The sequence below is a fragment of the Populus euphratica genome, unplaced genomic scaffold (assembly GCF_000495115.2).
Source record: "Populus euphratica unplaced genomic scaffold, PopEup_1.0 scaffold156.1, whole genome shotgun sequence".
In the NCBI taxonomy this organism is placed as follows: Eukaryota; Viridiplantae; Streptophyta; class Magnoliopsida; order Malpighiales; family Salicaceae; genus Populus; species Populus euphratica.
The window spans coordinates 349747-365492 of record NW_011499931.1 but is presented as its reverse complement, the minus strand read 5'-3'; the positions used below and the strand labels follow the sequence as shown (position 1 = coordinate 365492).

Sequence of the window (15746 nt, the reverse complement as noted above, 5' to 3'; positions counted from 1 at the left end):
ACAACAAAGTTATTGATGTGAATAACTTTCTATTAATTATTGTTCATAACGCTCGTTATATGTAGGAGTCCAGGAGAAATGGTCCATCATGTTGAGTTTCAACCTGTTTTTCGTTAAAAAAATTTAAAAAATCAATTTAATTTTTTAGTATTTTTAAATCATTTTGATATGCTCACATCAAAAATAAATTTAAAAAATTAAATTATTTTAATACCTTTACAAATAATAAACAATTTAAAAAACAACTGTTACTATATTCTCTACATTATTATAAATCTTATAAACCTTATGGCCTTGGATCAATCAATAACCAAATTTCAGGTTCAACAAAATAAAGAACTAACCCGATTATATTCAATTAATCTAGTCAAAATCTATTCCAATTAAATGTTGACTTTGAAAAAAAAATCATTTAGAACCTATCCTAAAAAAAATTATCATCCCACTAAGACCAGCAAATACTTAATGGGTTAATCCGTGACCCAACAACCCATAGCCTTGGCTGGTCAGCCGCCTAGCCGGCTTTAGGGGCTATGCTCCTCATGTCAAGGCTACACACTGAAGGCTGAATAAATCTGGTATGCAGCCACAAACCTTTTTGCCCTCACAAGCCTTCCAGTATATTTTCAATTGAAAAACACGCTGTACTTAAATACCAAACATACAAGATGCAGTTCTGACTCTCAATTGTACCACTATCACTTCGTGCATTGGACTGTGCCTATTCAGCCATGACGAAATGCTTCTGTCCTGCCTTCAGAAGACTATTTAGTAATCAGTAATCTTCAAAAATGGAAAGTCCTACGGTAATATAGAGTTGATCCGAACAGAAGTATCTGAATGCCATGCACAATGCCAACTGCTAACCAGAAAATCCTGGAGCAAAGCCTTGAATAAACTTTATGCGATAATCATTTTCCAATAAAGATTAAAAGGCATGGGAGAAGTTCTACAAAATATGGACTTCAAGCATCCAGAACCACAAGGGAACCACACCAACTCGTTAGTTCCATTGCAAATTTGCAAGAAAACTTATAAAGATGCACCTCCTGTACAGCACGGAATCTGTAAATTCAGAGCAGTGAAAATGTTTGAAACATCATTTGAATTAGAATGGTCATGTTCAAGAACACATTTAAAGATAGAATGGCTTAAAAAGGACACTTTTATTCCTCCACCCGACTTCCCTCAATGTCCCTTAACAAGTGTCATCCCCATGCTATCTATCTTTAAACCACATCATACAGATACCCAAGATGCATTTTAAGCCCCAAAACAATCTTTCTGATCTTGGAAACCAAGAAAGGGTAATCTATACTGAAAAATAAATGGGGATGCACAACTTTCATAAATCAGTAAAATCAACTTCAGATTTGAACCTCATCCTAAAGGTAAAGCTAGGCTTCTTCAAAACCACTAACTTTTAACTTTCAAGTAATCAATAATCCACATTAATTTTACCATTGAAGATCTCTGTCCTTGAATCTTAATTGCTACATATAGCTGTTCAATTCAGAATGTTAAACCAAGAACAGCGATAAGCACCTAAAATTCTTGGTTTCCATAAGTATTCTAAGCTTTCAACAACTCTTTGCTTGATAAATGGACAAATATATAAACGGCACATCCAAGCTTCACATAAATGATCTTAAATTTTTGCGTGACTAACATGCTTTTATCAGATAATAAATAAAATCCTTAAAGGCACTACATTTATGGCAAACAAAAAAAAAATCATCGCAAGGGGGTAACTTTGTATGTTAATTTGTTAAATGAATTAAGATTCCAATTATTAAACAAAATTTAGCTATACAAATTACAATCTCACTGTAACATACAACACAATCAAAACAATTGAAAATCTTCTAGATCATAAAAAAAAAAAGAGAAAAAAACATAAATCATGATAATTAAACAATTTCCATCAACAATAAAAATATCACATAATCAAGATAACTGAGCAGATAAATCTAATTTATTAGACTAATAATCAACGGTTGACTTCAATCCAACCATAATTAAACGGCGATAGATCATAATTTCAGTCAAGTTCTAAGAACCCATTATCAAATTATTATCCAACAACAACAACGACAATAATTTCTCATTCGAAGAGAATCGTAGAATTCTTAATCTAAATCGGAAAAAAAAAACTAAAAATCCATCAAATTAAACAAAAACAAACCCGAAGATGGATGAATCAATTGGTCTTGGGATCAGGAAGGGGGAGAAAACCAGCACCAGGAGCAGAACCTCGAGGCGGCGAAAACCCAAGAAACTTCTGCAAATTAGTACGAATACTAATGGAACACAAGAAATACAAGAAAGCCATGGAGCAGTCGGTGGAATCAGTCCCGGGTAACCCTCTATGACTCATCTTCATAACAAGAGTGATAGGATGAAAGGGCAATTTGGCAACAGCTTTACCTTCAAAGAGAGAATTCAAAAGCCCAAAAACAACGATCAAAACTAAAGCAACGACAGCCCCAGATTTGAATTTGAAAAGGGACAAGTCACGGCTTGATTCTTTCAAGGAAGATTCAACACGGTCGATTTTCTTGGTTTTGGATTTCTTGGTGGTGATTTTAGCGGTATCGGTTTTCATGGTTTCAAGTTTTTTAGAGGCTTTGTCGATGGAGGATTTGAGAGATTTGTAAGAGTTTGTTCGGTAAATAAGGATCCATGAAATGGTTTCGCAGATAATTGCAGTGCAGATTGAGATTCCGACAACTGTTAGGCTGTCTGAGTATTTCGATGAGGAGAGGAAGAACTGCGGGGTAGCCATTGAGATTCTCGAGAGTCAGAGCGATGGCTTGTACTTGATGGATGGAGTAGTTCGATTCGTGTTGTGTGTGATTTTGACACAAGGGCGTGTTTGGTGTCCTGTTAAATGGGGGATTTTTGGGTGGTAATTTCCAACTACAAATCCTTCTTTATTTCAGAAACAGACAACAATAGCCTTCTGATCAGGAGTCTAGTCATCTATTCCTGAATTACACACCCCTCTTTATTTTATATGGAATTCACCTACAATTTATGAATATTTTTTATTTTTTTAACAAAACACATTTAAATATATTATGAAAAAAATATTATTATAGTCATAAAATATAACCATTAGGCATTTTATGTGGCAATTTACATTAACTACAATTTTATTCTCAATTTGTTTTTCAATTACAACATTTTATAACCAAATTAATGATCAATTTATTAAACCATTTTAGAGAAAGATAAAATTCAACCAAAAAAACCAAAGTGTAAAATAAAAAGAATCTAAAACTTGAACAAAAAATTTATGCTTAGTTCACCTACTTTTTTTTTATATTTATAATTCCTTTAGTTTTTGAATTTTTATCTTGATTTAAAATTTTATTTTATTAATATTTCAATCATGTATTTAAGAAAAGAAATGAAAAGAAAAGTTATCGAATAACAGTAAAAGAGAGAAAAAGTTATAAGTTGACCACATTTTAGCAATATAAAGATTAAAATTGTTGTTAAAGTGTTCTATTCGACAAGAAAGTTCTATTGAGTTTTTCAAAACCTTCATTTTCTTGGAGAATTTAGGTAAGAGATTGAAAGAATTCTTATTTTTCTGGTTTGATTTTGTGTTTTTATATCATTTTGGAAGGTTTATTTTTATAAATTGGTTTCTTTTAGATTCTAAAGATGTTTTTCTTGTGAAAATGGATTAAAAAATAATTTTTTAGATAAAAAACAACCCCTTGATTTTTTAAAAAGGAATTTGGAGTAAAGATGACATGTTATTTATCGTGGTAGATAACATGTTATGTGTTGTATAGACCTAGATGCCTAGGTTTTTTTAAGACCTACCTTGACTTCTTCTTTTTTTAATTTTATCATTAAATATTGGTTTTTTATTGATTTTTTTCTAATGACTGTTTTTTTAATTTTATTATTTAACATTTAAAATTTGAATTGGGCTTTATAATTTGTTTCAGTTTTTTTTATAAGTTTGTCATGGTCTCAAACAAATGTTTTTACATTTGGTTGGTGTTTAATTTGAAAAGCGTTTATTTTTATTTTTGTATAATTAAATAAAAAGTATTTTAAAAAAATAAATTTATTAAACCCAATATAGTTCAAAACATGAATCACAAGTTTGCTAGTTATACTAGATTGATTAGGAATTTGACTTCATGATTTATTTTAGTTTGTTTTTTATAAAATTATCGTAGTTTGAAACAAATATCATAATATTGAGTTGGTTCTTGATTTTACAAGCGTATATTTTTGTTATCATATAATTAAATAAAAAATATTTTTTTTTAAAAAAAAAAAACAAAGTTATTACCTGAGTTGTGGGTTCAACATTTTAACTTGGATAATTTGGAATTGAGCCTCATAATATTTTGTTTTTGTTTTGCTTTTTATGGGTTATTGTGGTCTCAAATAAACGTTTTAACATTAGATTATGCTAGATTTTATGAGTATTTATTTTTATGATCATATAATCAAATAAAAAATAGTTTTAAAACAATGTTATTAAACTTAATGGAGTTTCATGACCTAGGTGACTAGTTAGCAGATTAAGTATCAAAACTGAAATCAATCCAATATGTTGCAATTTCAATATTTTTTTTTTAAAAAAAAGTAATCATCATATTTTTTAAGCCAAAACATGTTTTTATAACTCATTCAAGTTATTTTTTAATTTATTAAATTAATTGAATTATATTATGAAAACTTTCATATTATTTAATTTGGAGATAAACATAAATTAAAAGTCGAGAACACAAAGTTCAAGAATAAACTACAGTGCCTGAGTTGTTTTAGTAGCCCCCTCCATCCTAAAATAACATAGTTGACAAACAAACCTCTGGTTTGGCAACAACAATATATTTTTTTTTTCTTTCTCGATTTTCATGTCTCACCTTCCAAATTTTTAAAGAAGTGTTTCAATTTATTTTTTCTTCATATTTAGTCCCAATTCTTTTGATTATTGCTTGTTTTATTTGAAATATTTTATAAAATTAGAATTTTTTTCAAATCCTCCTTCAATTTTTTCATTTCTCAAATTTAGTTCTCATTTTTTTATTTCTATTTTTTTATTTGAATAGTTTTTAAAATGGAGTTTTTTTCTTATCAGATTTGATTCTTATTTTTTTACTTTGGTAATTTTTTATTTATTTTTTTATTTAATCCTTCATTATTAAACTGATTGAGAATTGAGCTTCTTAATTGAGCTCAAATTTAAGATTTTACAGATTACGAGTTTTGAAGATTAGCTTAGATTTAAAATATTTGTTCGGGTTTGCTTGGTTTTTTTTTTTAAGCTCATATTTTTTCATTTTCATCCTTCAATATTTATGTAATTGGAGATTAGGTTCCGTTATTTATTTATTTTTCATTTCTATAGGATTTTTCTCTGATTTTGAAAACAATTTGAGTTATCTTCGGTCTTTAAATTTAGATTTTTTAAAAGAAAGTTTTTTAATTAAATTAAATATGAATTGTTCACTTTAAGATATTATATTTGATTTATATTTGATTTATTTTCTAGGTCATTGTTTTGAAAATGCATGCGGTTTTTTATATGTCATTGCACAACCTTTCACAATAGTGTTACAACCATGTCGGTGAGCTTTCAAGTGGTAAGGTTACAGATTGATAATGAATTTTCAATGAGCTTTTCTTTCATCTAGTCAGAAACTCATTTTTTATATTTAATTATTGTTAATATTTTATTGTTTATTTTATTTATTATCAATGTATTTTTTTTAATTATATTATTAAATTAACTAAATTTATTAAAGTCAGTTAAGTGGATTACATGAATCTCAAAAAAAAAATTTACTTCTTTAAAAGACATTAGCGTATCAAAATCTTATTTTATATTAAAAAAAAATTAACTTCACCCATCAGGTAACACAAACCAGCTATCTATTATCCTTCTATTCCCTACTCAGCGTGCAAAACCGCCCAAGTTGTGGCCAGTTTATTAAGGTTTGCGCCAAGACGACAGGCTAGATTAGCTTCTTCTTTATCGTTTACTAGTTTTTTTCCTCTAGCTTAATAGGCATGAAAAATTCTCTAAACAACCACCAAGACTTGTTTAGATTTTTTGAGTAAGATAGCTATTTATGTGCTCTAAAGTTCAACATCCTGTTTGTTTGCTAAGAAGTTGGTGAAAAGCCAAAAATGAAACGTGAACTCTAAGTCTCGCAGATGGTATTATAATGGGGTTTTGATGGAAATTGGAAAACTTCCCTTTGTCAAAGGAAAATCAATGTCACACAGAGGGAGGTTGCAGACGTCAAGATAAGACTACAACAAACAAGTTCTGTAAGTATTTCAGTAGGCAAATGGCTTCCATATTGCGTAAGAATCAAATTTGATCATGTAAAGAGAAGTAATCAATGCAGAGCCTTTAGATGTCCATCCAACCAATTATTGTTAACAACATAGACATAAGTCACTAGCAGAGTTCATAGAAGTAAAAGGAGCCAAAAAAGAAATTCAAATGATTTCAACAATTGTAAAATCTCATACCAACAAATGCTTCATCAGAAAGGAAAAAAGAAAGAAAAAAAGTTGACCTCGTACAGAAAACCTCAAACATTATACCACTCTCCCAACTCTTTCTCTCTACATTAAAAAAGAAAAAGGGAAAAAAATCAGCCAAATTGTATATCAAATCATCTGAAAAAAGCTAGAGCTAAAATTGGAATTTCTCGGCGGAAGATTATTGTCAACTGGCTTACATGGTATCAAACTTCCAATACGAAATAAGAAGGCAGGGCCCCAAACACTTACCTCACAACTTCTTAATAATTTATTAGAAGATTGAAAACTTGATGCCATTACTTGCTGCAAACAAGTTGTATTCTTCCATGGCAATCTCTTTCTTATTGCAAGCAGGATCATTTTCAATTTGATTTGTTGTGACCTTCGAAGAAAAATCTCCAATGATTCCATTTTTTGAGAGCACAGGATCCGACTTACATCCTGTTGAAAGAGCGACGGGTCCACCAAAATGGAACAAGGAAAATCCACTACTACCGTTGGGCAACTTGGCAGAATTATCGACTTTCCCACTTTCCCCACTGGGTGGTGCTTCTGTTGAACGTGATTTAGCTGGAACCATCCTCTCCTTATTAGCTTCAGTTAAAGTTTCCTGCATCATGCGTGTCTCTGTTCGTACCTCTGAGTTCAAGCCATATTCTTTGGCAACTGGCTGATAAACTGGAACTGGACTGGGATTGAACACTGGAGTTGCCAGATGCTGTACTGGACCATATTGCATACAAAAGCGTGAGTTTCCATTCAAACCATAGCCAAGAGAACCAGCATATAGATAGTGGTTAGGCTGGGGAAAGGGCATTAATCCATTGGCTGGAGCTGCCGGCCAAGAAACTGGAGTTTGATGATGGTAGTAGCCCATTGTTGAAGGAGCTTGAAAAACTGGAAACTGTAAATTATGGTTATGCACAGGTGGAAACACAACTTGACGCTGCAAACCCACACTAACAGTAGGTATTCCATTGTCAGGATTTTGGACAGTTGTTGTCGGTGGATTTCCCAAAGTGTTCAATCTTAGACCATCTGGTTGAAGCTCAAAAGGTTTCTTGCTTCCAAACACCTCATCTCCATTTGTACTAGGTTTGTTGTCCAGCACCAGCTCATGAGAATTGGAGAAACCATTTCCACTGCATGTTGAAGTATCTCTTCCTTCTGATTGTGGACTGGTGTCTTCTGAATCTGAAGTGGAAGACGATTCAGGATGTTCATTGTTCGAAGAAACTGTATTGCTATCTCCCTCACTAAGGCAAGACGAGCAGTTATCAGAACTCAAAGAGCTTCCAATGCTGGGATCAGAAGTCTCACACGATGCAGAGTTTTTTGCAGGACATGAACTGACTTCCTCATAAGAAGTTTCTGTCGAGTAGCAACTATTCGCTTCCACATGGCATCCACTCTGGCAGTCTTCAACTGTTGCAAGGCTGCGGTCCCTTGATTCCTTCAAGTTATTCTCATCATGATCAGTTTCAATGGAATTTCCTGTAACTTCACTGGAACACATATCACCAGATGACTTGAAGAGTTTGCTGTCTGGTACCACGGCTTCAACCTTAGTAGATGAGCTCATGGTAGCATCAGAGTCTGAGCTTCTTCTAGAGTACTTCTTTTGTGATTCTACGGGCTCCCAAACTTTCTTAGAATTGTTTCCCATGCTGGATTTGATTTTGATTCTTCCACAACCTTCACGCATGTAATTTACTGGACTGTATTTGTTACCACGATAGAACTGCTTGGGCATATCCATCACTGCTTCTGCCTTTCCAACAGATTTGCTCTCTTGATCCGATCTTAAGGATGAAACATGTGGTTCAACCTTTACCCTGCATTCAATGTTCTGGTGACAGCTGCAAGAATGGAAGTCATATCTGTCATTCGTCTTGTTGTGGGAACAATGGAAGTTCTCGTTGAACTTAAGGCCACAATTTCGACCATTGGACTTTGGACCATTAATCCTTGACAACCTATTCAATCCATTAACAAGCCTAGAAGGAGTCTCAAAATTATCACTGTGATGTCTTAACTCAGATCTATTAACCACAGCCCCACTTTCTGAAATAACTGCAAATCGACGTCTATCAGGCCACTTCAAAGATGAATCAAGTTGAACTTCTTTCCGAAATTTCAATCTTCGGCGCGAATATTTTGATTGTTCGGTCAAAAAAGAGCCAGTCCCTTCTTTCAAATTTGCAACCTCCCCATCAGGACTATCGCAGGAATCATTTTCCATTATAGAAGTCTCACATCCATATGAAAACTGTTGATGTTGAATGTCAGGAGATCCAGGCCTGGACAGAGAAATATCGCCTGTTTCACTTACTGAATCCCTACAGCAGATAGCATTATTCAGTTCTTCATCAACACTTGGTGTTGTTTCATCCTTTGGGACATCAGGAAATATGGAAATATCATTTGATTCAGGACACTTCTTTTCTTTATCCCTTTCTTTTCCTTTCAACCTCTCCTTCCTTCGAATCTTTTTCTCTCTTTCTTTTGTTCTTCTTCTCTCCTTGCGCTCTTCTTCTTCACGTTTTTCTGCTTCCTCTTCTTCAAGAAGCTTCATCTGCAGTGAAAATTTATATTATCAGAGATGCATCTCCTAAAAATAGATAATCTGTCCCAATTTTGATACTCGAATGAAAAATCACAAGTATTAGGACCTGCTTTTCCAATGTAATAATTTCTTTGCAAGCAACATGAACCCGATCTTCCAGTAGTTTTAGTGAAAGACAAACAAAGATGCTATGTGCATTTTGGCGAGCAGTTCCTTCTCTGAAAGCCTTCTCAACCTGAAACAATGCATTGAGTTTTAGAATCTCTGAAACTGAAATATACACACAATTGCTTCACATACACAGCAGCAGAATCCAAAACATGGTACTAGTTCATCCTCAGGTTCTGAAAAGGTGGGAATGCGTGTTCAGATGTTGGGTTTCTCTAACAGCCAGTAAATTTCATTGTTTTAGGTGGACAGAAGGCACATTCGTATTTTATGACCAGTTGATAAAGGTACTCCTGAAAAATCTCTTTTTAAATACCAGCTAATAAATAGCTAAGAAAATTTAGAGAGAAAATATAAAAGATACTTTTGGGGAGTGCCAAATGGTCCTGTTACATTCTAAACCATAAAGGTTAACTTAGAAAAGAAATGTTTAAACAATATTCATTAGTATCACTGTACACTATCTGAATTCCTTGATTTGGTCCATTAGATGCCACACAGGGCTTCCTAGAGGTGGTTAACCACAATCTAATTTAAGTTATAAGGAGACATTTAACTACACAAGAGACCTTAGAAATTTCCTTAGATGCCCCAGTAGGATCATCTGTTCTATAAATCTGTCAGGTTTCTACTTCTAAAGCTTTTGTTTATCAACTTGAAAAAATATCTCAACCTGTCCTTTAGATTTACTGTACTTACAGCCCTCGTATTCATTTATTATTCACTCAAGTTTCATCACATCTAACATAATGAGCAAGTCTACAAGGTCCAGGCTGAATACTAATTTCATAACTACTTTGGTTATCGGATATCAACTTCAAGTCCAGTGACCCGGTAATAATAACCAATCCCTCCACCTATATATACATATATTTAGAAATTCTCCTTCCCACCACATTTTTAATACACCCCTTCCCCTTTTACAACCTTCCACATTTGCCCCCTACAATGATCACATGGGAAAAGATAGTGCCAAACAAATTATAATTTTCTAAACTACTATGAGAAAGAACAGCAAGCATATTGCAAGTCTGTAAACATGCCTGTTCCTTAAAAATAACAGTTGCAGCATCTAGAAGAAATTCTCGAGCAAGTTCAGGGCTCTTCGCATGCTTTTGGGGACGGGAGCATTCTCCATCAAGTTCATTTCCGTCCTTATCCATAGAATCATCATCCTATAAGTGTACAAAAAATAACAGAAATTTAAGTATAATCCAGAAGGAAATTTATAAAAAATTTAATTAAACTCTGGAGATCCTGGTGGGAAAAGCTGGACTACCTCTTCTTCCTCGGCCTCTTCAGCATGCTCAAAAAACCTTCTGATACTTTCCCCCCTGGTAATGGTAACAAAACCATCACCTACTACGAGCCTGCAGTGCACACATTGTTGACCCTTTAGGGCATGAGCTTTTACAGAAAGCTCAGTGCAGCGGCCATCAAATTTCCAAGCCCTCAGAGTGATAAAACATGCAGACAAACCACCAAGATCTAGACCAGTGACTTGAACACTTCCATTCATGCCTACATTTTCAAATTCTAGAATATCAGATTTTCCTTCTCCTGTTCCAACTGCCCATTCAAAGTGATGGTATGATACAACAGTATCAGAAAAGGTTTGGCGCCAATCAGCTTGGACAGAATCATCAGACACCTGAGGAAATAGCAAAGATCATTTGTCATACCAGTCGCATCGCTAGTGAATTTCCAAAATTTGTTCTGCAAATCTGTTTCCTTTGTATCTTAGATCATTATCCACAAAATCACACTGAAGACAAAAATGCACCTCATATTGGAAGGCAGTGTCTGCAACACAAAACCAACTAGTGCAGCGAGGTTCTCGTCGCATGCGCTTCAGCTCCTTCAGCTCCTTAAATTCACGAATAACATTCCTTCTACAATCTCTACAAAATCTCTTGCTGTCAAACCTGGGGGATGGAGACATATTTGTTTAGAAAAATTGAACAAAACAACAAAATAGCCTTGCATGAAAACATCCAGAATGAGAACTGCAATCTTACGGGCAAGGAGAAAGAAACTAGAGCTAGATACACGAGGAATAGTCACAACAAATGTAAGTAGAATTTAATAAGGAAAAAAAAAAACAATGGATCCATGCCAGTTGAAGAGAAATGTTAAGTTTTAGGATCTAGTTAATTAAAACAATTAGAGCGATCAGTTGTGCGGCATTTCAGCAGAGAAGCACACAAACTATCAAGAAAACCACAAAGTTGTAGAGAAAAGAAAGAACAAAGAATCAATGATGAAGGACACTTAAACAAATTAATTTTTGCTTCAATCATTTAATTCTTGTTGAACAATTTCAAAAGATTCTTCAAGAGATATCTTAAACAAGTGTTGCCAAGTGAATGACAAAGTTTCTCAATTCTAATAGACAAAACTGAGTTTTTGATAGGTAAGAGTGAGTAAAATCTGAGGGTTTTTTTTTTTTTTTTTCAAAGTGAACCCACCCATTTGCGTCATTGCTAATTCTAAGGATATCTTCAATCACTCATAAACCGTGGGCATTAGTGAAGTTTGATGGCTTACAACCAAAAACCTCTGATTCTTAGGACAACAACATATGCTACTGTAGATATTGCAGGTGCTTTTTCAGAGGAAAAACATATGAGAAAGAAATTACAAGCATAATGAGGCCAATATGTCCTGTGTATTCAACTGAGAAAATGCAAACATATCTTTCTTTGAAAGATAAAGAGGAACTTCCTCATCAATGAAGTCCAGGTCATAAAACCAAACAAATTAATCACAAAAATGAGTTGTAAAGTTTATTTTTAGCCCATTTCAGATAAAAAGAAGGGCAGGCTACTCTTAAGTCCATCCCACAGCCACTATGCCATGTCTTTGACAGCTATCTAGGGTTAACTGTCATCTTTAGTTCCCTTTAGGGTGCTGTACGTTTACCAATCATTCAGCCTTGTAGAATTATACTTCTTAATGCTTTACTGCTGCAAAAAGAGCAACCATAAATTCATGGCTCAAAATTCTTATTCTCTGATGCCATGCTCAACAGCAAGTTCTACTGAGGAAAAATCTACACTTTCAAACTAGCAGTCAAGATATCTACAAGCCAGTACACTTTGTGAAATCTACAAGGCTGTCAAAGACAGTTGAATAACAAATTTGGCAATAGCTACAGAGTCCCCGATGCAACAATGGATGGAGAAACTAACTAAAAGAGAGCATATTCAGTTAAGATGAATTCAGAAAATGGACCATTTCATCAACAGATACTTCCAGGCTCCCCACGATGAAGTTTTGAATAATTTCTTATTCTGGCAAAATTCATCACTTCCTTAGATGTTAACCACGTCTTTTTCATCAAACTGAATGTACAATAACTCAAAGACAGAAACTATCAGTCATGGCAAATGACTCCCCTCTATTCAGTTCAATATGAAACAGGTAAATGATCACTTCCTATCTGAATTGCCATCCAGATATTTTTGCTTGCTATTCCATCAGAGAGCCTGCTAGCATGGAAAGATATAAGCTCTAACTTTGCAAAACTTATAAACTGGAAGGCATCTGTGATTCTTACAAACACAACGCACTCTTGGGAGATTCTAGACTATTCAAAGGCACAGCAGTTGAATAAAATTTTCATTCTTTCAAATTAGCTTTTGTTCTGTTCTTTGGCAGTTTCACCAACATGATCACCTCTGATCTCAGCTGTTATCTAAAAGCTCCAACCCCAAGAAAAGCAGAGCTGCCAACTACCTTTCAGTTCTCATAGTCTTCCACTGATTTCTAAATCAATGATGTATATAAAGAATAAGCAAATCGCAAATCGCAAACACACCTGCACATGAGCCTCTCTATGAAATCCTCTTCCTTCATCCTTAAAAGAGACAGCCGAGTCTCTTCTCCAAGTGCTGACCAGAAATCTACTAGTGTATCACAAGAAAGCCTGGCAGTATGCAGTGCACATGTCTCTCTTGTTCCATGTCCTCTACCATAACTTGCCATTCCTTGGCTAATCCAACCCCGACCTCCCCCACCACAGGCATCAGGATAGAGCAATTCCCTTTCCCGCTCCCTTGCTCGTGCACTGTCAAAGACCTGATTCAAGGAAAGAGTTCAGCCACTTAACTAGAAAAGGACAATGGAATTGCAAAATAAAAAATAAAAAATAGCACTCACATTTTGGAGTCCCTTCAGAGACTTTGAAAACAAGTAGCATGTCAGAAGCGTCAATGATCCATCACGTGTCGTCGTGAGACCACCCCAAGGATGGACAGATGGATCTTGAATTTCATCTTGGCACCCATTAGGTACATGTGATCCACAATCATTTAGATTTTTCGAGGCTTCCAGTCTGTTGCAAGGAATGTGCCCCCCTCCCCCTTCCTGCTGTAAAGACTTAACATACATGACAATCTGCATAAAACCTTCGAGCAATAGCCCATTGCATCTAGAACAGTACATGTTCTTACGAGCTTGCTCAAACAGGGTTTGCTTGTCTATCCTCAGTAGCTTCTGTCGAGCTTGTGGTGGCAGCTCACTCCAGAACTATGTCACAAGTACATGAAACTTCATCAATGACTAATCACAACTTGCAACATGTAACAGTAGGCCAAGAATGAAAGACGACATTTAAACAAAACCTAAAATAACCCAACACAAACTTAAAATTATCAAAAGAAACTTGTTAATCCTGTATAACAAAATGCAATCTCTATTTTAGAAATGTCATTGTCATCGTCGTTAGCATTGCCTCAACTCGAAATCAATTCTCACTAGTATAAGCAATCGTAAGTGACATAAAATTTCTCTCTCTCTTTTAGAAATAAAAAACACAGAACTCCATAAGTGAATTCATTACAAGGAGCTAAAATGGGTCTAAAAAAAATGAAAACCCGATGAAAAAAATAAATACAAAATCACACATCAAAAACTAATAAAACAAAGCTCACTGAATGATTTGAACATCAAAAACTAATAAATTTAACATGATTTGAACATCAAGATCCAATCAGAAACCAAATTAAAAATCAAAATTAGGTAAAAACAGTGATCAAATTCAATCCCAGATACAAAAACATACACTCTAATACATCAATCAAAATTAAATTTAAAAAAAAAAAAACAGAACAATCCAGTACCTTCTGAAGCTGGTTGAAGCTAACATCATCACGATGTTTAGACCAGAACCCATTAGCAGAAAGTGAGTAAGAACCCCCAGATGATGTTGCATTACTAAATTGCTCATTTCTCTGTGCTAATCCTGGCATCCTATACTATACTTGTTATTGAATTAATTTTATTGAATTCAATTACAAGATTCTTATAATTAATTCTGTACTCCCATCCTCATCTTAGATTTATCATCACCACCACCACAATCAATCCTTCCATCTCTACCCCTCATTATTTTTATTTTTTCTATGACACAAATCATGAGAAAAAGGGATCCAAAACCCAAATCGATTCAATAATTCAATAAAAACAGGAATAATAAACAAGAAAATCAAAACCCAAAAAAATAGAAAGAATAGAAATCAAGATCGTAGATAAAGGATTTGATTGAATTGGACCAAAAAGAGGAGAAGGAAGAGAGGAGGGTTTAATATATATGAGGAAGAGAGGATGCCGAGATTTGGTTGTTGTTGTTTTTATAATATACTATTTAAGGAGAGAAATGGAAGGGAAGCAAGGGGAGAAGATATGAGAGAACAAAGAGAAAGAGATTATTTTGGTAATGCACAAAAACAAATTATTTATTTTTCACCCTCACCCTCGCCCTTACCATTAATATCAATAATAATCACACTTTTACCACCTCCTCCTTCTTCTTCTTTATAGGGTTTTACATTTTTTTACAGGAAATAAAAATGTTTTCCCTTTTGTGTTCATACTTTTTTTTTTCTTTTTTATTTTAATGTAGTAACATTTTCTTAAGAATAAAAAAATAAAACTCACAAACGTGTCCATATATAAGAGTTTAGTTTTCATGAGAATTGTCGCATGCCGTGTGTTTGACAATCCGAGCAATAAATAATGATTCCAGATGTTATGTGTAATTAGTGCCGTGGAATATAAAAGAAATTAATAGAGATTTCAAATAGATTATGATAATTTTATGTTGAATTTTTATCAAAAAACTCTTTAAAAAATTGTTTTTTCCCATATTGTTTCTTTTCTCATGCAACAATCTCATGCAACAAGCATAATTAAAAATAAAAAAAATGTTTAGAGTGATTTTTTTTATATAACTTATGGTGTCCAAACTAGTTTCCATGTATCACGATTAATTCTTGAATTTATTGAATAATTTGTAAGCTTAGTGAATAGATAATTTAGGATATCCAAATTAATTTATAAATATTATAATTAATTTATAAATTTATTAAATATTCTATAAATTTAATAAATAAATAAAGTATCATAAAAATGACAAATATGAAATTCATAAAGGGAACAAGTATCTTTACCTACTGGCCAATGTTTAGAGTGATTTTTT

At 33.6% G+C, this 15746-nt stretch overlaps 2 protein-coding genes across 2 annotated transcripts; both read right to left on the bottom strand.

The window, feature by feature from the left end:
• Window positions 1-1947: 1947 nt before the first annotated feature.
• Window positions 1948-2935, bottom strand: LOC105136030 (transmembrane and coiled-coil domain-containing protein 1-like). Its single transcript, XM_011041184.1, has one exon. It carries the CDS (start codon window positions 2783-2785, stop codon window positions 2201-2203), a length of 585 nt encoding a protein of 194 aa, XP_011039486.1. The 5' UTR covers window positions 2786-2935; the 3' UTR covers window positions 1948-2200.
• Window positions 2936-6467: 3532 nt separating this feature from the next.
• LOC105136031 (uncharacterized) lies at window positions 6468-14972 on the bottom strand. Its single transcript, XM_011041186.1, has 8 exons — window positions 14389-14972; window positions 13427-13795; window positions 13086-13345; window positions 11049-11190; window positions 10545-10916; window positions 10309-10440; window positions 9204-9332; window positions 6468-9106 (listed from the first exon to the last, which is right to left on the bottom strand). The coding sequence occupies exons 1-8, from the start codon at window positions 14515-14517 to the stop codon at window positions 6803-6805; spliced, it is 3837 nt and encodes a 1278-aa protein (XP_011039488.1). The 5' UTR covers window positions 14518-14972; the 3' UTR covers window positions 6468-6802.
• Window positions 14973-15746: the final 774 nt, after the last annotated feature.